Below are 21,157 nucleotides of genomic sequence, written 5' to 3'. Positions count from 1 at the left end.
TAGAAGCACAAATAAATTGAAATTGAATTGAATTGAATTGATAGATGATAGATGATAGATGATAGATGATAGATGATAGATGATAGATGATAGATGATGATAGATAGATGATAGGTCATAGACAGACAGTCAGTCAGACAGAGAGGACCACCAAGGACCCCTCTTTTCAACCTGGAGTTACAAAACTTCTCCCTTGTTGATCTGCTTCCAGGTCTAGCGATCACTCTTCAGAATGTCTCACATGCGGAAAAAGTTCCCCTTCCTGAAGAGGGACAGCCAAGAGGCAAAACTACAAATGAATAATAATAATGACCAGCAGCGGTGGGACAACCAGGAAGGCCAATTCTCGGGCTCCCACCGGTTCACTTCCTCAACCGGTCAGCGAGCCATGCAAGTCCTGCCTCTGCTGGTAAAGTCTTCTCCAGCTCCAATGGAGGCCAGGAGGAAAGTTCAGCTTCCAGCGCTGGGGCTGCCCGATCTGGTCCAGAGAGGAACTGTCAAGACCCCTCCAAGGACTTCTAAAATGAAGGTCAAGAATGGCCAGAAGGAGCTCCCTCCCCTGCCAAGGGGGCCCGAGAGGGAAAAGGCTCAGAGGAGCAGCCTTGACCAGGGGAGAAAATGGAGGGAGAAGGAGCGATGAAGAGAGGGGAAGGGAGCAAGGAGGAGAGAGGGAGAGGAAGACAGGGGGGAGAAGGAGGAGGAAGAGGAGCAGCTAGTGGAGGAGGAGATGAGAAGGGAGGGAAGGGAGAGGAAGATGAGGAAAGGGGAGGAGGAGGAGAGAGGGGGAAGGGAGGAGGAGGTAGTGAGAAAGTAGAGAACAGAGAGGGAGAGAGGTGAAGGAGTTAGAGGAGGAGAAGGAGAAGGACTTTGGGGTCCTTGGTGCTCTCTGAGCTTGGTGGTTTTCTTCTTGACATTTCATGACCCAACTAGGTAAGGTGATCAATAGTTGAAGGGAGGGATCTTTTCTCTGTGCTTCTATAAGTATTGATGGCCAGCATCCCTAGTTGGGCAATGAAACGCCTGCAAGGAACATCTCCCCCCAGCTCAGAGAGCACCAGGGATCCCTCAGGTCGACCCTGAGCTCCAGATCTTCTCTTCTATTGCAACGACTATTGCATCTGACCTTGTGGTTTTTTCCCCTCCCTCCAAAGCAAAAGAAATGGACAAGAAACAGAAGAACAAAAAGGGGAACATTGTACATTGGTTGCGGGAGGATTTCTTTGTTTCGGGTTCTGGGATCTTCTACAACAACATCTCCAAAATGGTGAAGGTTTTGGATCAGGCTTTTGCCTGTCTTCCTTTTGCTCCTCCTCCTGACCTGGAGACCCTCAAAGGAGTCAATCTCACAGTGGGGACAGCATCCTCCCAAGGTCGGGCATTGGGTACCCCTCCCCTCCAATGCCTAGGAGGAAGAAAGGGCAGATGCCATGTTGGCTTCCTTGACCCCCATCCGAATCCCACCTGATGGAGGACATGGAATAAGGCCTGCCTCTCTACATGGTGTGCTGTCCCCCAATCTGGGTCAAAGTCTCAAGAGAAGGGAGTCAAAGCCCTGAGGCATCTCTGCATGGTCTCCTTTCCTTCTCTCTGATAGGCCTTTGGGGAGCACCTCAGCCCGTTGCAGCTAACACAGCTGATCCTGGAAGCCCTGGAGGCCTTGAAACACGTGGACAAAAACATCTCTCAGTCTGCGGGGCTGCTCCTCAACTCCATCCTAGAGGAGTGTGGCATGGATATTGAGGAGGTAAGAAAATTGCAGGGCTTGGAGCAAAAGAGATGTAGGAGATTTTTTAAAAAGCAAAGACGAGAATGGCTGAGACCTTGTTGGCTCAGCGATGACACTTTGGCTGGTTTTAAGAAGGCTAGGGCTGGATGGGAGACCACTGAGCTATCCAAACCTCACAGAAGAAGGTAAGGGCAAAACAAAGGAGCCATATTGGTTTCATGAAAAATAACATTTGGTGAGCCAGTGTGGCAGTGGTTAAGGCTCCAGATGTTTTTATATCTTTGTCATCCGCCTTGAGTCGTCATATGCGAATAGTCGGCAATATAAATCTCCTAAAATGAACCAATAAAATATCACAGGCAGCTGGACAAATCAGGAGTCCTTTCAAAAATGTAGGGCAAACATTGACATTGTGGGGGCCAATTAATTTCCCCTAATGGGTGGGAGTTATCTACTGAATCTCCAATGGAGACCAATGCAGCAACGAAAGACCTCACCCTCAAGGCCGTATGTCACCTGGCATCCAAGAGGGTCAACCCAGTTGTGGACATATTGCTGGAATCCTCCATTGGCTGTGATGGGTAAGAAGAACTTCAAGAAGATGGGCCTCCTCTTGCCTTGGATTCCTCAGAGACTCTCCATCCTTTGCGATGGGGCGAATCCCTGTAGCTCAGATGGAAGAAGAGGGTGGAGGTTGGTTCTCTGAGCTTCTGCGTTGGTTTCCAAATGTTTTGTTACCAGGCAAGGTAACATCTTCAGTGGAGTTGAAGGAACGCCAGTGCTGGTGATCTTCTGCTTGTAAGGGCTTGGTGTCGTCAGAAGGTCGTGTGATGGAGAGGTCACCTCAGGTGTGGGTTGTCTCAGGTGAGGGTCATATCCAGTGAGGGTCTTGTGATGGGGAGGTCACCTCAGATTGAGAGTCATGTGAGGTGGGGATCTTGTGATGGGTCTTTTGATGTGGAGGTCATGTCAGGTGAGGGTCATATCAAGTGAGGGACTTGTGATGGGGAGGTCATCTCAGATTGAGGGTCATGTGAGGTGGGGATCTTGTGATGGGTCTTGTGATGTGGAGGTCAGTAAAGGTCATGTCAGGTGAGGGTCTTCTGATGGAGGTCCTGATGGGCCATGGGTGTGTCACAGATGAAGTCTTCTAGTGGGGAGGTCACATCAGATGAGGGTCGAGATAGGAATGAACTTTGAAAGATATTTTATGACTTTTCTTGTCACATTTGTTAAGTGAGTCACTGCAGTTGTCAAGCGAGAAACATGGTCATTAAGTGAATAAGTCGCTTTTTTCAATGCCGTTGTTCCTTTGAATGGCTGCTGGACAAACGGTCGTAAGTCGAGAACTACCTGTGCATACAGAGATTTTTTTGGGGGATGAGAGCCATTCATTTGGCCATCAGTTTTCCAATCCTTCCTTCCGTTGGGGGGTTCATCTATCTGGACTGGCCATCTCTTCTGAAATGAGGAAAGGATCTGTTTTCCACCCCATCTGTTTCTCCCCCTCCGCAGAAGTGCCAGGGAGGTTTGGGGGCACTGGCTGTGGACCATTATGCCAAACTCAAGATCATGAAGCCCCTCTTGAAAAGACTGCAGGACCAAGACCCCAGCACCGACGCCCTCGCAAGGAGAAACAGCAAGTCCCTCATGCCCATTGCGGTAAGCCCTCCACGCCTGAGGGGAGGGGGGAGGGAGGCAGTGGGCAAGTGGCTGGGGGCTGAAATTGGAGCATCATTTGGTGTAAGGCCCCCCTCCTTTAGGTGGGGGCAAATGTTTCTCTCCCTGGGCACAATGAGAATATATCTGCCGAACAAAACTCCTCATTGGCAACAGGAAGGGCATCTGGCCAGTAAACCCCCAGCTCCATTCAGTTGGCCAGACTCCACCCTGCAAGTGTTTCTGGGAACATTAGAAGAAGAGAAAGAAGAAGAAGAAGGTGATGAATCTAAGTAACCTGTGGAGCCCAAGGTGACGGTTCTTTCATCCTGTTTCTAGGCCACCAACGCTCTCTGTTTCCTCCTGTCCCTCCCGAACGCTGCTGAGCTTCTCCACAACAAATTCTCCAACCTGCTCCTCGCCCTGGTCACGCAGCTGTACTTCCTCCTGGGAGCCAGCAAGAGTGGGGCCAGGAAGTCCAGCCGAGTCACAGACCTTTCAGAACAGATCGACCATTTGGGGTAAGGAATCTCCTGGGCCCAATCTGGATCCTACAGGATATCACTGGAGGGGGAAGAAATAAAGGGAGGCTGATTTGCTGTTGTGTTTTGTGGTTGTTGCATAAGCCGCCAAGTGAAACCTGGAGCTCTCCTGAAGGGCAGCGGAAGGCCAGTTGGCATCAGGGTAAGCCTGGCCTTTGCAGGGGGCATCTGCCGAAGGATTGGCACCAACTCTTCTCCCTTTCTTTGATTTAGCACGGCAGTGCAGGCGATCAAAAACCTCATCCTGTCTGCTGGATACGAAGAGGAGTACAAAGATTTGGGGATGGTGGGATGCTGGGAGATGCTCTTGAGCGCAGATAGTCTGTTTGAGGCCATTTTCCACCTGGTCCGGTAAGAACTTCAAAGTCCAAAGAGCTTGGCTACAAGTGTCAGTGGGTGAGAGAGGGAGAAGGCAGAGAGAGAGGAGGAAGAAGAAGGGGCAGAGTGAGAGAAAGTGAGGGAGAGGGGGAAGAGGGAGGGAAGAGGGGAGGAAGAGAGAGAGAGATGGGAAGAGGGAGGGTGATAGAGGGGAGGGGAGGGCAGAGGGAGAGGAGGAAATAGAGGCAGAGAGAGAGAAAGTGAGGGAGAGGGGGAAGAGAGGGGAGAGGGGAGGGAGAGGGAAAGAGAGGAAGAGGGAGGGAGAAGAGATGGAGGAGGAGGAGATAAAGAGAGAGAAAGAGAGGGAGTGTAAGAAGGAGACATAAAAGGAGAGAGAGAATGAGATGAAGAGGGAGGATGGGAAGGAGAGGGAGAGAAAGACAGAGAAAGAGAGGGAGGGTGAGACATTATCTAAATGGACTAATTCATTGAGTAATTCATTTATTCATAATTCAGATAATCTTTTCTCTAGCTTGGTGATTTTCTCCTCACTCACCAGCAGATCTTGTCTGATTTCTCCCTATTTGATCTTTAGGAAACTCTTTTTTTTAAATTAAATTTTTAAATAAATTCTACAAGTATCGCCCCTTCCCTCTTCCCGCCCTCCCAGAGCAAAGTACAGGGTATAAACATTTAACAACCATATGCTAACATAAGCAAACTAATTTTAACATGTTACTGTTCTTGTGCTTTAACTCCCCCTTTATTAAACTAACTGTGAATAAATTGTAATGTCCTTTATTCCTTTAGGAAACTCTTCAACTTCTCTAAAGTGGAGCTGAAGGTGATGTTCAGACAGGCCAACAACTACCTGCACCATCCCGATTTAAGGGAGAAGACAATAGGCATGGTGTTCTTCTCAGAGGTGAGGAGACATTGTGATGCACCACAACATTGTGGATCTCCAGGAACAGGGTTTATGGTTAGGAACTTGAAGTTGTGGGGGCTCCATCACTGGAGGCCTTGAAGAAGAGACTGGAGAGCCATTTGTCTGACATAGTAGATGGTCTCCTGCTTGGTCAAGGGGTTGGACTAGAAGACCTCCAAGGTCTCCTCTTATTCTGTTAATCGGTGGAATGGGAGAGAGAGAAAGAGGCAGAGAGGGAGGGAGAGAAGGAGGGAGGGAGGGAGGAAGACTCAATGACCCCAAATTCCTTTTCCTCTTTGCAGTATAGGCAGTTTTGTATTCTTACAACTATCATTTGCACTACCTTTTGCGATACTGTAGTCCTCGACATATTACTTGGCTTATCAGATGGTCACAAAATGGATCACGTAACTTCTAAACACTGCAACTGTCATAAATACGGACCCTCAAATATCCAATTTTTGGTCAGGTGACCGTGATCAATGGTCATAAGTCTGAAAAATGGAATTGTCCCTTTTGTCAGTGCCATGGTGACTTTCCGCAGTCACTAAACGAGGACTGTCTTTTCCTCTCCCCGTAATGGTTGAATGTGGCATCTCTTCGTAGAGGCTCTGAGGAAAGTTCCCTTCCTTTGTTTTGCTAATGCTTCGTCTCTCCACTCTTCTTCCCCAGCTTCTCTATCACCCGGAGTTCGGAGAATACTTCATCATAAAGGACATCCTTGATGTCCTCCAAGCCTGCATGGCTCAGCCATATCCCCTCATCCAAATATTTGCTATTCGTGGTCTGGGGTATCTTCTCCAGCACCCCTTGGAGGTAAGAGATGGGGGGCAGGAAGTGGGGGACTTTCAAGGGAGCAGCAGGTGTGACCTCTCTGGGAAGTCTACAAGGCTAGGAAGGGTAGAAGGAGGAGAAGACGACAACCACCAGAAAGAGGATGCCCTCAGCTACAGTGGCGTCTCTTCTACAAAGATGGGGGCATCCCTGGAAGATCTGAAGGATCAATTTGGAGACAGATCCTCTTGGAGGACATCTAAAGCAGAACAAGAAGCAACGGATGGAAGCTAATCAAGGAGAGAAGCAACCTAGACCTAAGGAGAAATTTCCCGACACTGAGAACAATTAACCAGTTGAACGACTTGCCTCCAGAGGTTGTGGGTGCTCCAACACTGGAGGCTTTCAAGAAGAGACTGGACAACCATTACTACTGGTTTTCCTAGTAGTAGAGACCTTGGCGGTCTTCTAGTTCAGCCTTCTGCTCAAGCAGGAGAACCTAAGCTAATTCAGATAAGTGACTGTCTACTCTCTTCTTAAAAACCTCCAGTGATGGAGTGTTTTGCATCAAACCCCTGGGATGAGGAAGCCCCTGAGCTGACCTAACAATCATCCAGCTTCCTCATGCCCAGCTATTTCCCCAAGATCTTCCCTTGCAGGATTGGAGATCACGGGGAACCTCCACCTGGGATGCTGGGTGTTATGGTTTTCTCCATTTATACATCTCATCCAGTTTTCTTATCATTGCAACCCAAGAGCATACGAAGAACGCTTACAGGAACTGAGAATGCCTAGGGAGGAGGAGGAGCTTCCGGGGAATGGCAGCTGACTTCTGAGCTCCGAAAATGCTCCGGAGCTCTTTGACAAAGGAGGGGTTGCTGCCGGCCCTTTTTCCACCTTTTGGGCTGGGATTGAGCCTCAACGACCACCCTGGTTTTCTTTGAGACCAAATTTGGTCCGTCAGGGTGGCGAATAGCCAGAGGGAGATTAAGAAAGCACTGGCTGACATGGGGATTGCATTTGGAATTGGAGACCGATTATGGCGGCGGCCACCGGAGGGCAGCGCGAGGACGGAGAGAGGCCCGTGCCGCAGGATGCCGATGGAAGGCCTTCGAGAGGGCCGTAAGTGGCTGGAACGGCGCCCGGACCAGGAGGGGAGGCAGGTTGAAGCCAGGACCAGCTGCTGGAAGCTGTACTGTGTGCTGGAACCAGGCAGAAAGGGGAAGAGGGGCAGAACAGGGCTTCTGCATTAGGGGCAGAACAGTGCCTGTCCTGGAGACAGGCAGGAGCCCCCCCCACCTGGCAGACTAAGATCTATTGCCCCCCCCTGGCAGACTAAGATCTATTGTCCTTTTGCAAACTACCTGCCATGGCTTGTGCCCAGGTGCCCCTGATGACTATAATCTGCCCGTTTAACATCTGGTATCCTGCTGACTTCCTGCTATTTATGACTTATGGCGTTTCACCTGCCGGGCTACTCCTACTACCTCTCACCCTCTCACCCTCGCCATCTGCTATTTTATAACAACTAGCTACTACAAACTATCTGCCCTCTTCCGCCCACAATGGACCGCACCCAGGCCTCCATCTATTTATTTACCATCCATCTTCCAACCGATCACTTGGCCAACATAAGATCTTCCCACCTAGTTGTGATCGTGGACATTTCTTTCCTCCCATTAGATCCTGGCTTACTGATTTTAACATCAACAGCACCCTGACTTTGTCATAGCTTTTTACCATTACGTACTCGAGGTCGGACTTGCTCCAGCTGCAGGAGTCCCCCCTCTCGCAGGCATGGCCCTTTGCCCCCTCCGGGGCCCACCTTGATGACGGGTTTGTGAACCCAGAGAGGTGGAGGAAGCGCAAACTTAGGGGGTTTTTAATGAAATGTTTTTTATCCTTTTTAGGGGGCTCCAGGGTGGGGGGGCGGGTTAATCAGGCCAGGAGAGGGACCAGTGCCAGGCGAACAGGTGAGTCCAGGAGGGAAGTGAGTGTAGTAGGGGGGGAGGGAGAATGACACTTCAACAGAGGGTTGCCCTATTACAACGGTCGTAGGGAGGGGTGGGTGCGAGGACAGAAGAAGATCTCGTAGTCGGTTGGGAGACCGTGGCTGTTGGACACGCCCGGTCAGCTGTACCAACCCCTGCAGCCTAGGTGGCCAGGAACTACAGAGCCAGGGCCTGATGCTGATGCTTTGCAATGCAAGGTCCGTGATCAACAAGGCCCCCCTCATTAATGAGTTGATCTCAGAGGGGGGGCTGGACCTTGCAGGGATAACGGAGACCTGGTTGGGCCATGAGGGTGGTTTACCCCTTGTGGAGATGTGCCCACTGGGTTTCCGTGCATTCCATCAGCCACGGGCCCTGGGTAAGGGTGGTGGGGTGGCGGTAGTTATACGGGAGGATCTGGAGCCAAGAGAGTTCACTGTACCTCAGATATCCGGGTGTGAGTCCCTTGGTGTGAAATGGGGCCCAGGGAGGCAGTGGGGTCTGCTGATTGTATACTTGGCTCCTCGCTATGTATCAGCAGCCCTGCCCGAGCTCCTCGAGCTGATCTCAGAAACGGCAGTTGAGACCCCCAAACTTATGGTCATGGGGGATTTCAACCTGCCGTCGACGGGGGAAGCGTCCGAGGTAGCTCGGGAGTTCATGGCTTCCATGACAGCCATGGACCTGACCCAATTAATTCAGGGCCCCACACACGAGGGTGGTCACACGCTGGACCTTGTTTTTGTATCTAAACAGTGGACGAGTGATCTGGGAATAGGGGATGTAGCTATTACCCCCCTGTCATGGTCAGATCACTCATCTCTCCGGCTCGACTTCCCTGGCGCTACCCCCCGCCGCGGGGAGGCGGAACCAGACTGTCCAAGCTGGTACCGCCCCAGGCACCTGATGGAACTGGATAGATTCCAGACAGAGCTTGGGCAACTTCCTGTAGACCTGACCCGCTCTCGGTCGGAGGACCTAGTGACCGCCTGGAATAGGGCGGCTGCCGGGGCCTTGGACCGGGTTGCGCCTTTGCGGCCTCTCCTACGGCAACGAACCACCCTGGCTCCTTGGTTCACCGAGGACCTGAGGGTGATGAAATGCCATAGGAGACGCCTAGAGAGCAGGTGGAGGTCCTCGCGCTCCGAATCTGATCGAACACAGGTAAGAGCCTATTTACAGACTTACCTTGTGGCATTAAGAGTGGCCAAACATAGACATTGCGCCACTCTTATTGCGTCCGCCGATAACCGCCCTGCTGCCCTGTTTCGGGTAACCCTCTCCCTCTTATCACAGAGGCCGCGGGAAGCGCCTTTACAGGGCAGAGCAGAGGAGTTTGGAGAATATCTGCAGGATAAAATTGCTCAGATCCAGAGTAGATGGGCCCCCTTCAGTGGACCAGAGGAGTTGTCAACAGCGAGTCTTGAGAGACCATTCTGGGAGGAGTTTGATTCTGTTGCCCCCGAGGATTTGGACAGGTTGCATGGACGGCTGCGACCCACTACATGTTTATTGGACCCGTGCACCTCCTGGCTGGTACTGGCTTCCTGGGAAGTGACACGAGGCTGGCTCCTGGGCCTAGTGAACGCCTCATTGGGTGAGGGGTCTCTACCGGCCGCCTTGAAAGAGGCAGTGGTGAGGCCCTTACTCAAGAGGCCTTCCCTGGACCCAACGGAACTAGCTAATTATCGTCCTGTCTCCAACCTTCCCACAGCAGTTTCCACGACACCTGGAAGAAACCGATTATCTAGACCCACGCCAGTCCGGTTTCCGACCCGGTCACAGCACGGAGACGGCCTTGGTCGCGTTGGTTGATGATCTCTGGAGGGCCAAGGATAGGGGTTGTTCCTCTATCCTGGTCCTATTAGATCTATCAGCGGCTTTTGATACCATCGACCATGGTATCCTACTGCGCCGGCTGGAGGGGATGGGAGTTGGGGGCACCGTTTTGCGGTGGTTCAGCTCCTACCTCTCCGACCGGAGGCAATGTGTGTTGGCAGGGGAGCAGAGGTCGACCCTGAGGTCACTCACTTGTGGGGTGCCGCAGGGGTCGGTCCTCTCGCCCCTTCTGTTCAACGCATATGTGAAGCCGCTGGGTGAGATCATCCGTGGTTTTGGGGTTGGATACCATCTGTACGCTGATGACACTCAGCTGTACATTTCCACCCCAAACCACCCCAACGAGGCTGTCGAAATGATGTCCCGGTGTTTGGAAGCCGTCCGGGTCTGGATGGGGGACAACAGACTCAAGCTTAACCCCTCCAAGACTGAGTTGCTGTGGCTACCGGCGCCTCGGTTCAACCAGTTGATTCCATCACTGGCCATAGGGGGCGAACAACTGCCCCCTGTGGAACGGGCGCGCAATTTGGGCGTCCTCCTAGATGCCCGGCTGTCGATGGATGACCATGTGGCAGCTGTGGCAAGGGGGCCGTTCCACCAGGTTCGCCTGGTGCGCCAATTGCGCCCCCTATTGGACCGGGATGCCTTACGCACAGTCACTCATACGCTGGTGACGTCTCGTCTGGACTACTGCAATGCTCTCTACATGGGGCTCCCCTTGAGATGTACCCGAAGACTACAGCTAGTTCAGAATGCGGCCGCGCGGGCCATCATGGGGAGTACTAGGTACTCCCACATAACACCTTTCCTGCGCGAGCTGCACTGGCTGCCTGTGGTTTTTCGGGTGCGTTTCAAGGTGCTGATTACCATCTTCAAAGCGCTCCATGGCACAGGGCCTAGTTACCTGCGGGATCGCATTCTGCCACATACATCCCTGCGACCAATTCGCTCACACAGGGAGGGACTCCTCCGGGTGCCGTCCACCAATCAATGCCAACGGGCGGCACCTAGGCGGCGCCTTCTCTGTGATGGGCCCAACCCTCTGGAATGACCTCCCCCCCGATATTAGAACTACTACCGACTTCCGCTCCTTCCGACAAAAACTTAAGACTCACCTGTTCCGACTAGCTGGCCTGGCCCACTTATAGTTCTACTCTTCCTCCTGGCGGATATTTTATTTGGGATAGCTTTTAAGGTTAATGTTTTTAACTTTTTAAATTTTCTAAAATTTTTAATTTAACTTAACTAAATTGTACAGGGAATTTCTACTACCTCCTCCAGTCCTATGTTTAATTTATTTATTGTATACTTAAAACATGTATATTTACTGTCTAACCATTTTAATATGACTGTACACCGCCCCGAGTCTCTTTTGAGAGAGGGGCGGTCTAGAAATCCAATAAAGTTAAGTTAAGTTAAGTTAATGAAAAGAAGGACTAGGGGAGACAGGATGGCACCTGTTCCAATATTTGAGGGGCTCCTACAAAGACCAGGTGGTCAAAAGAAAGAAAGAGGAGAAAGAATGGTTGGAAACTAACCAAGGAGAGAATCAGCCTGGAATTAAGGAGAAATTTTCCTAACGGTGAGAGCAATCAACCAATGGAAGGACTTATCTCCAGAACGTGTGGGTTTTCCAAAAGAGATTGGAAAACCATTCATGGTATAGAATCTCCTGCTCGAGCAGGGGTTGGACTAGAAGACCTCCAAGGTCCCTTCTGACTCTGCTATGCCGTGTTGTATGTTCCAAGTGCACATGTTTATGTGCTTGAAATGGGGCACATGATGGTAGGTTTAACTGTGAAAGCTGAAGTGTGGAGCGAAGGCAAAGCATAGGAGGAAGAATTGGGGAACTAGATAGTTTTAGTCTAACAAGAAAAAGTGGGGCTGGGATGAGATGAGACTTTTAATATTTGAAGTGCTTCCACAAAAAGGGGGGGCAACTGATTCCCCGAAGCCCCTGAAAGGAGAACAAGAAGCAATGGATGGGAACTAATGAAGGAGAGAAGCAACCTGGAACTAAGGAGAAATTCCCTGACAATGAGGACAATTAACCAGTGGAACGACTTGCCTCCAGAGGTTATGGGTGCTCCAACACTGAAAGCTTTCAAGAAGAGACTGAACAACCATTGATCTGAAATGGTATAAGGTCTCTGCTTGAGCAGGGGGTTGGACTAGATGACCTCCAAGTTTATTTTCAACCCTGTGATTCTATGTTCTGGGGGCTTCTCTGTGTTTGTCATTCGTAGACTCAGAGAACTCCAGTGACCATGTTTAATTGCTCCCTTTTTTCCCTCCTTCCTCCAGAATACGATGTTAAAGACGGTGCTAGTCCCTGTGGTCAACTGTGCTTGTCACCCAGAAAAAATTGTGGCAAAGGAATCCCTACGGACTCTTCCGTTCCCATTCCGGTATCTGAATGCTCAAACCTATGGATGGAAAGCTGTCAATCTTATTCCGGTCGTGGGGAAGTATTTTGCTGATGTACGTCAACCAAATCACGACAAACTAATCCACCCTCCCTTTCTCTTCCTCTCCCTCCCTCCCTCCCTTCTTTTTCTCCCATAAAGATGGCCTGGGTACCATCTGCAGAATTCTAATTTTATCAGAAAGGCTTAGAAATAGTTCAGCAATAACTGTGCTGTTCCCATCTAAAAGAGTGTGTGAGCTTGAAGATGATCCTTGAGCCCTTCCAGAGAGCTGGAGAAGGTTGCCACTCTCTTCAGCTTCACCAAACCACCATCAATCCCTCTCCATATTTATTAAAAATCCAGATTGGTGTTGCTTGATCTCAGACTCTTTAACGTGTGTGGGTCTCAACTCTGCTGGCCTGAGAACTCCAGAGGTTGAAGTCCCCACATCTGAAGGCTGCTGATATTTGAAAACAGCTCCCTCGGTCACACCATAGAGGTTGGTCTGCAAGCCTTTTACACCCATGGCTAACCATCCCCATGGCCTTGTCTAGAGAAACAGTTGCCAGACTCCTCTTCCTCCTTGTCTCGTGAGTGGGAAACTGAGGCAGATCAGATGAAGAGGATGGAAGTGATGAAGGCTTTCATTGTAGGTTTAGTGGATCCCTCCCTGCCTTTCTATTCCCCGACATTAGAACCACCACTGACTTCCGCTCCTTCCGACAGAAATTGAAGACACACCTGTTCCGACTGGCTGGCCTGGCATAATTATAACGTCTACCTCCTGGCATACATATTTCTTACTGGTTTTTTAGGGGGATTGTTCTTTTAAATTTAATTTTTTAGGATATTTGTTTGGGGTTTTAATTTTTTAATTTTAAATTATTTACTTAGCAGTACAGTTCTGTATATTTTTTATCCTCCTCCTATTTATTCATCTATCTACTTAATAATTTTAATTGTCTAAATTTTATAGTTATTCATGATGTATTTCTGATATGGACTGTACACCGCCCCGAGTCCCTTTCGGGAGAGGGGGCGGTCTATAAGCGCTAAGAATAAATAAATAAATAAATAAGGAAACAAAGAAGAATCAAATTTGAGATGTTTTCTCACCTGAAATTTTGGCTCTCAGATTTTGCTCAGCTGACTGTTGTGTGTGTTGCAGTTTGTTCTTCTAGGTTCTCACAACGCCTCCCACTTCCTGGATGCTATTTTAGGGACTGACCCATTTCTCTTCCTTTGTAGGAGGACATCGAGTTGCGCAACACCTCCATCACCCTTTTTGGCCTGGTCTTAAAAGGGGTCAAGGAGACAGAGCGGAATCTGACCAAATCCATTCTGCGCAGCCTGATTCCTCTCGTCATCCAGTTGGCTAACAGTTGGAGCCAAGAGGTGAGTTGAAGGGCGGGGTCATCTAAGCTCCTGCTCTTTCATGCTCCCTTCTCCATGAGACCACGCTGTACCCCCATCTTCACTCAGGGCAACATGGTTGCATCATGTCGACCCTCTGGAGAAGGCATTCTGGACAATCCTGAAGTTGTGAGGTCCTTGGTGCTCTCTGAACCTGATTGTTTTCTTGCAGGCCTTTCCTGACCCAATTTGGTGACAGTATCAGTAGGTTGGAGGGGAGGGTTTGACCTCTGCTTAATGCCCGATCATTTTGATGTGGGTGCAGGTTTTCTGTTGGGTTGTCTGCGATTAGGGGGTTGTTTTCTGCTTGATTGTTTGCCTGGTACCAATAGAAGAGAATCAGGGTTGAATTGTGGAGAACTCTGGCCTTCAGGGGGGGCCTTGCCCTGCGTTAGCTTCCTCTTGGGGTGGCTCATCCCCTTTCCCACCTCTGAACAAGGAGAAGTCTGGCTTTTCTCTGCCGAAGATGGATAACCTCAGAATCGGCTCCTCTGATGCCTCCTTTCCTCCCTCGGCCCAGGTCTCCAGGAACACCCTGACCTCCTGCGTCTCCTTTATGAAGTGGAAGGAGTTTCCAGAGACTTTGTTTGACTACGAGATTTACACCAGTCTCCAGAGCATGTATTCCAGCATCTGCTCGGAGGTGGTAAGTAGGCGCCCAGCTGGTTCCTTTTCTTCCGGATTAGAGTATAATATATTTTCTTTTTCTCCTGCCTTTCTTCTTTTGATAAATCATTCAAGATGGTGGACATCCCTAATGCTTCTCCTCCCCCTCCTCCTCCTCCTCCTCCTCCCCCCAACAAGCCTGTGAGGTAGGCTGCCCTGAGAGAGAGGGACTGGACCAAAGTCACCCAGCCAGCTTTCAAGCCTAAGGCAGGACTAGAACTCCCCTAGTCACCCATCAGGCTTTCATCCCAAAGGAGGGACTAGAACTCACCGGCTCCTGGTTTGTTGCCTGAGGCCTCAACCACTACACTAAACTGACTAGAGGGATTCTTCTTGGGTTGTTGTTCCCTTGGGAACAGCAGAGGTTCTATGCCACCATGACGACTAGAAACCTTGCTGATTTGTGGGTTTGAGGATTCGAAATGGCAGTTTGTGGAAAAGGGAAATTACGATGTAAATGGGGCAAAACATTAATGCATTTATAAGACCAGAAACCATTTCCTTATCATCTTTCTTTCCCATTTCTTTTTCTATTCTTTTTTCACTATATTATATAATGTAATAATATTATATTGTATTGCATTGTTTGATAGTCCAGTATAGTCCAGTCACGTCCAGTATAGCATAATAATTTTGTTTAGTATAATAAAATGTAGTATAATAATAATATAGTTTAGTATAGTACAGTTGGCTAACATACTGAATATAATAAAATGCAAACTCTGGAAGGAGGGGAGGAAAAACCAGGGCAGGCCTCCCGCCTAAGGCCTGGCATGCTGACCATTATCTCTCTCTCTCTCACACACACACACACGGCCCCCTTTCTTAAGGGTATCGCTATGGTTGTTAAGTGAGTCACGTGGTTGTTAAGTGAATCTGGCTTCTTCCGGAGTTTGCTCACCTAAAGGTTGCAAAAAGTGATCAGGTGACCCCCAAGACTCTGCAACCGTCATAAGTATGTGTCGTGTGAAATTCTTTCCATTCCATCTCTAGACAGATCCAATTCCTGGGACCATCCCGTAAAGCCCCAAAGGGCCTCTTCCAAGTAGAAATAAAAGAATTCTGCGTTTTCTTTCTTGAATCAGTCAATTTAGCCGTCTCTGCCAACTGCACCAACCTTTTCTTTGCATGTGTCTAGGCTGCTGCGCACAATACATGACACGGGATCTGGTGATTTCCAAACAAATCGAAGAAGTTTTCCTGGGTGAGTTTCAAAATCCCCTCGCTTGAAGCGGAGACTTTCTCTCCAGAAGCTCTGGCCCTGATCAGGGTTGGATCCCAGTAATCATTTCTTTTCTGGATTCCTTCCAGGTCTCCAGGATCTGCTAGAGGATCGTGAAGCCTCCGTGGCTCAGGCTGCAGCTGAGTCCATGGATGTAATCTTCCAGCTGTATAGCCATCGGATCAACCCTGCTCTCATTAGAAGCCAGTTCCTCTCCAAAGTCACCCGGAGCATCTCCAAGACCAAATTATCATAGTTAAATAGTTTAATCCTTTATTTTATTGTCTTGGCACCTCATACAACAAAGTTGTGCCTTCTTTAGTGTACAGTATATTATACATTAAAATAAATTATATAATTGTATAGAACTATACATTCTATACGATGAAATTGAAAATGCCTGATATTGCATTTCTGTTGCCCTCTACAGTAGAATTCAAGATAATTACTGCTCTGGGATGGGAGCTCTTTTTCAGTCTACTTGTCCTTGTTTTTATTGTCCTGTACCCTCTGCCAGATGGCAATAGTTAAAAAAAAGGGTGCCCAGGAGGAGATGGATCTTTAAGGGTGTTTGAAACTTTCTTAAGGCAGCGGGAGCTATAAAGCTCTTCCAAAGAGGGGAAGGGGGCAATCAAGGGCCCTCTGGGCACCTCCCTTCCAACTGGTCTTTGGGGAAAGGGAGGAAGCATGAAGATAATTCTTACATTGTGAAGGACCACGAAGGGATGTTGTTGAAACAGGACCTAGCAGGGAGATTTTGGAAACAGAGAAAGCCAGGACAATTTAATTAGAGAGAGAGGAAGCCACGAGAAGGTCCAAGAGCCACAGGTGCCAATGGAGAAGGGTGGTGGCCCCCATCGGTCATCGATGATGTCTAGGACATCTCCACGCTTGGTTGTCTTCCAGCAGAAATTGAAGCACGTAGAGTAGGGCAGATGCCAAGAGCTGAACACTCCCCTGGGGGCAGATCTAACGTCCTCCAAAAAGATTCTCCTTATTATCCACATAGATGGACCATTGAATCAAAGCCTTCAGGAAAACCTCTGGATCCCACATGGCCTCTTCCCATGGGCCGTGATCGCCTTTGGAAACCATGCAACATTTGTCAACTTAGTTTGTTAAGCCAGGAAGGGGGCTAAGCCCTGGTCCCCTCCTCATATCTGTTACAGGGAGGCCTCTCAAGGTTCAGCCGTGAATGAGCCCAGCATTATCGGTTGTAAGTTGCGTCGGTCATAAACCAAGTCACCCTGGGTCCATGATCGATTTTATGACCTTTGAATGAATTAAGGGAGTCATTCAAAAATACACATTGTAAATTATGATATATTCATGTGACTCTCATAGGTGAGATAGAATACAAAAAGAAATCTAGAATAGAGCTGGAAGGGACCCTGGAGGTCAACTAGTCCAGCCCCTGCTAAAGTAGGAGACCCTATTGTTCGATCGGGTAAAGGAAGACACAAAAGGCTAGCGATAACAGCTCTTTATTGAAGTACGTGCAAACATCCACTGAGGAGATGGTCGGCCAGCTCCCCTTTTTAAATGAGAGCTGTCCAGCCTCTCAGCCAATCAGTTTCAGTTTTATTTGATTTATAGACCGCCCCCTCTCCCCGAAGGGACTCGGGGCGGTGTACAGGCACATTAAAAGCCATACATAAAGAATAAATACACTTAAAATCAAATTAAACCTAAAGCTGTACAGAATAATAAAAATTAAAAAATCAACTTAAAACCAACCCCTAAAAATTTAAAAGTGCAGAATTGAGGGACTAAACTGGGATTAGGCCAGGCCAGCTAAACCAAACAGGTGGGTTTTAAGCTTCTTACGGAAGGAGCGGAGATCGGTAGTTGTTCTGATGTCTAGGGGGAGGTCATTCCAGAGGGTCGGGCCCATCACAGAGAAGGCCCTACTCCTGGGCACCGCCCGCTGGCACTGCCTCGTGGACGGTACCCGGAGGAGTCCCTCCCGCCAGCAACAGAGGACCTGAGTGGAGACTTCTATTGTTTAGCCGCAATAGCGGGGGGGGGGGGCGAGTATCTAACACCCCTCCCCTTTAGGATGGAACATTCAAACTGGTAACATAGTCCCGTAAGTAGGCGGGCCTTTGCGTTGCCCGGCTGGACCTGCACAGTTCAGTTTGCTGGTTGCCCTCACGCAGGTTGGACGGACATGTCGCTTCTTCGGACCCGCCTGATTGAACCTCCTGGAAACTTTCGCAGGCCCCGGCTTGAACTTCTGGTGGTGGTTCTGCCCAGTCCTCATCGACGTCAGATAAGTCCCGTGATGCATCCGGAACAGTCGGGAGGTGGTGCTGCTCGAGTTGTGGAGGAATCACTGTTGGTTGTCGGAGTGAGGAGTTGGTTAGTTGGCCCCGGAGTTGGTCGATGTGCCTCCTCCAATGTCATCCGTCCTCGAGTCTTACCGAGTAGGATCTCGGGCCGGTGATGCCGACGATGGTCGCAGGTATCCACAGAGCCCCCCCCTCTGTGTAATTCTGCGCGTATACCGGGTCGCCTATGCTGAATGATCTGACCTTGCTCGTGGAATCAGGGGGTGTTTCTGTGGAATAGTTGGGGTGTAGCTGGTCCAGGTGGGACCTGAGATGGAAGCCCATGAGGAGTTCGGTTGGGCTTCTTCCAGTAGTGGGGCTGGGTGAGATGTGTTGTATTAGCAGGTAGTGGTCTATTCGCGTTTGCCAGTTGCTCGGGCCCATCTTGTTGAGGGCTTCCTTTGCGGATCTCACCATACGCTCCACCTGGCCATTGGAAGCCGGATGAAACTATGTGACTAGGGCATGTCGGATTACTTGTGCCACAAAGAACTCCTCAAAACCCCTGGCCGTGAATTGTGGGCCATTGTCTGACACTAGCACGTCGGGGAAACTGTGAGTTGTGAACAGCTTCTGTAGCACCTTGATGACTGCATCTGTGGTAGTGGATGTCATCAGGACTACCTCTAGCCACTTGGAGAATGCGTCCACAATTATGAGGAAAATTTGGCTGTGGACTGGTCCTGCAAAGTCTATATGTATTCTAGACCACGGTGCTTGTGGCCGCTCCCACTCTTTTGCGGGCACCTCTGTGGGAACTGGTTTGGATTCCTGGCAGGGTGTGCATGTGGCTACCCACTCCTGTATGTCTCTGTCCATGTTAGACCACCACACATAACTCTTTGCCAGTGCCTTCATCTTGACTATCCCCGGGTGTCCCATGTGAAGCGCCTACAAAACGGCTATTTGTAGATGTTTAGGAATGACCACCTGGTCCCCCCATAGCAGACAACCCTTGATTGCCGACAATTCGTCAGTCTTCAAAACATACATTTTGTATTCCGGCCCAACCGGCCCCTTGGGCCACCCTCTCCACACCCAGTTCAGAATCTGTTTGATGATGGGGTCCTTTGTGGAGTGGCATGCGACGTCATGGGAGGAGATGGGTCTAGAGTCCAGGCAGTCAAGCAGTAGCACCACGGCCTCGGGGGTGGGGTCATCCAGCAGTTCTGGAAGGGGGCAGTGGCTCAATGCGTCAGCGTGTCCTAGTGTGGTGCCTGGGCGGTGGAAGAGCCGATAGGAATAGGCCACCAGGAAAATATTCCATCGGGTCATTCGGGGGGAGAGTGACACCGGAGTGGGGTGTTCTCCCACCAACAGTCCCAGTAGAAGCTTGTGATCTGTAATTAGCTCAAAGTCCCTGCTACAGATATTCGTGGAATCGCTTGACTCCCACCCCTGCAACCAGGGCTTTGCGGTCCAACTGGCTGAAGTTCCATTCCGCCACGGACAGTGTTCTTGAGTAGAATGTGATGGGGGCTTCCATACCATTCGGCATCCAATGGCTCAGGAGGGCGCCGATGCCGAATGGGGAGGTGTCGCAGGTCAGCACCAAGGGCAGGGTCTGGCCTTGCATGAGGAAAGAGTCTGCGGATAACAATCCTTTCATGGCGGCGAATGCTTTGGCCTCGGCTTTGCCCCATGTCCACTCCACGTTCCTTGCCAGCAGCTGGTGTAGCAGTTCAGCAGCTGTCACCTTCTGCTTTAAAAACATGCTATAGAAGTTAAGGAGCCCGAGGAACGCCTGCAGCTTGGTCTGATTCCTTGGTGTGGGGGCTTCCTTAATAGCTTTTATTTTTTGGTTAGTTGGGTGAATTCCCGAACCATCGATCATATAACCCAGGAATTCCACTTTTGGTACATTTATTTTACATTTTCCTCTTTTGAGACGGAGGCCCTTGTCTCTGATTCTGCTTGGGATGGCGTGTACTCATTTTAAAAGTTGCGCTTCATTTGCAGCTGATACCAGTATGTCATCAAAATAGGGGACGACTCCAGATAATCCCTGCAAAAGGCGTTCCATGATACTTTGGAACAGTCCAGGGGCGATACTAACTCCGAATTGCAGGTGGTTACATTTGAACGCCCCCCTGTGCGTCACGATGGTCTGAGCCTCTGCAGTAGCATCATCTACTGGCAGCTGCTGGTATGCCTGCACCAAATCTAATTTTGCAAAAAACATTCCCGGACCAAGGGAGTGTAACAGATGCTGTACTACCGGTACAGGGTATGCGCTTTGTTGAAATCCTTTGTTGATTGTGCATTTATAGTCAGCGCATATTCTGATAGACCCATCGGGCTTAATGGGGTCACGATCAGCATTTCCCTCCGGGCATGATCGATTGGTTCGAGGATGCCCTGGCTTACCAATTTATCGATTCCTGTGTCAATTTTTGGACGGAGAACGAAAGGTACTCTCCTGGGCTTAAGTTGAATTGGAGCTATGCTTGGGTATAAGCTAAAGAAAATTGGGTCCCCCTTGTACTCACCCAGACCGGAGGCGAAAACGTCCTCAAACTCCTTAAATATGGTTTTGGCAGCGCTCCTGATGGCAGTGACGGCTGGCCTTTCTCCAGTCTGCTGCTCGTCCATGGCATTGACCATTCCCAAAACCTGAAACCAGTCCAGTCCAAAAAGGCTTTGCAAGTCATCCCTGACTACGATCGCATGTAGGTTCTTACTGATCTTTTTTTTAAAAAAGAATTTTATTGGTTTTTAAACATTTATGGGAAAAGGTAAAGGGGTACATAGAAAATTTTGGCGGCTCCCACACTAGTGGTAGAAATCCCTCCAAATCTCACAATTTTTACAATATTAAAAACAATGTATAAAAGATAAGCAAAAAACAGAATCTTATTCTACATTGTATCAACCATGTGTTCAATCAATTTTCTTTTGTCACTTTCTAGTATATTAACAATTACAAATATTTCAAATATTTTTTTGACCTGAGCCTTTTCGATATTGCTCCCTCCTCCCTGTCCCCAGATGGAGCCACCACCCCTCCTTCATATCTTTCATCTTGGTACCCTTTTCACTACCTTTGCTGTGTTCATCCTCTAGGAGAGAGAAATGTTTTTTAATGAAGGTCTTAGGGTTCTAAATACCATGCAGAATTAAATCATTGTCCAAGGCAAAAACATCCTTAAAGGTCCAATTTATTCTACAGGCAAGTTAGCACCTCTATGGAATTCCAACTCTGATTTGCATCCTGGAATTCCACCCAGTTGAAAGTTCATGATCTATCCCCACACCCACAAATCCATCACATGTTCCAATCATCATCTTCCACGCTGGCATCTACACCCCTCTGGTTCCGGTCAGGTGTCGAGGTGCGGACA

General features: G+C 49.3%; 1 protein-coding gene across 1 annotated transcript in view; it reads left to right on the top strand.

Moving 5' to 3' along the window:
* The window catches only part of LOC309399377 (maestro heat-like repeat family member 5), a gene marked incomplete at both ends in the record, with an annotated part of 248,495 nt that extends 233,208 nt beyond the window's left edge, over positions 1–15,287 (top strand). The window contains 14 exon segments of the mRNA XM_081967113.1: positions 1,152–1,270; positions 1,595–1,744; positions 2,174–2,307; positions 3,242–3,258; positions 3,261–3,388; positions 3,725–3,906; positions 4,141–4,278; positions 5,056–5,170; positions 5,846–5,989; positions 12,082–12,258; positions 13,434–13,580; positions 13,668–13,727; positions 14,119–14,244; positions 15,258–15,287. Of these exon segments, the coding sequence (XP_081823239.1) occupies positions 1,152–1,270; positions 1,595–1,744; positions 2,174–2,307; positions 3,242–3,258; positions 3,261–3,388; positions 3,725–3,906; positions 4,141–4,278; positions 5,056–5,170; positions 5,846–5,989; positions 12,082–12,258; positions 13,434–13,580; positions 13,668–13,727; positions 14,119–14,244; positions 15,258–15,287 (1,667 nt within the window).
* Positions 15,288–21,157: the final 5,870 nt, after the last annotated feature.

The sequence above is a fragment of the Natrix helvetica genome (genome assembly GCF_964273705.1).
Source record: "Natrix helvetica genome assembly, chromosome: 15".
Lineage (NCBI taxonomy): Eukaryota > Metazoa > Chordata > Lepidosauria > Squamata > Natricidae > Natrix > Natrix helvetica.
This window is presented reverse-complemented; position numbering and strand designations above follow the sequence as displayed.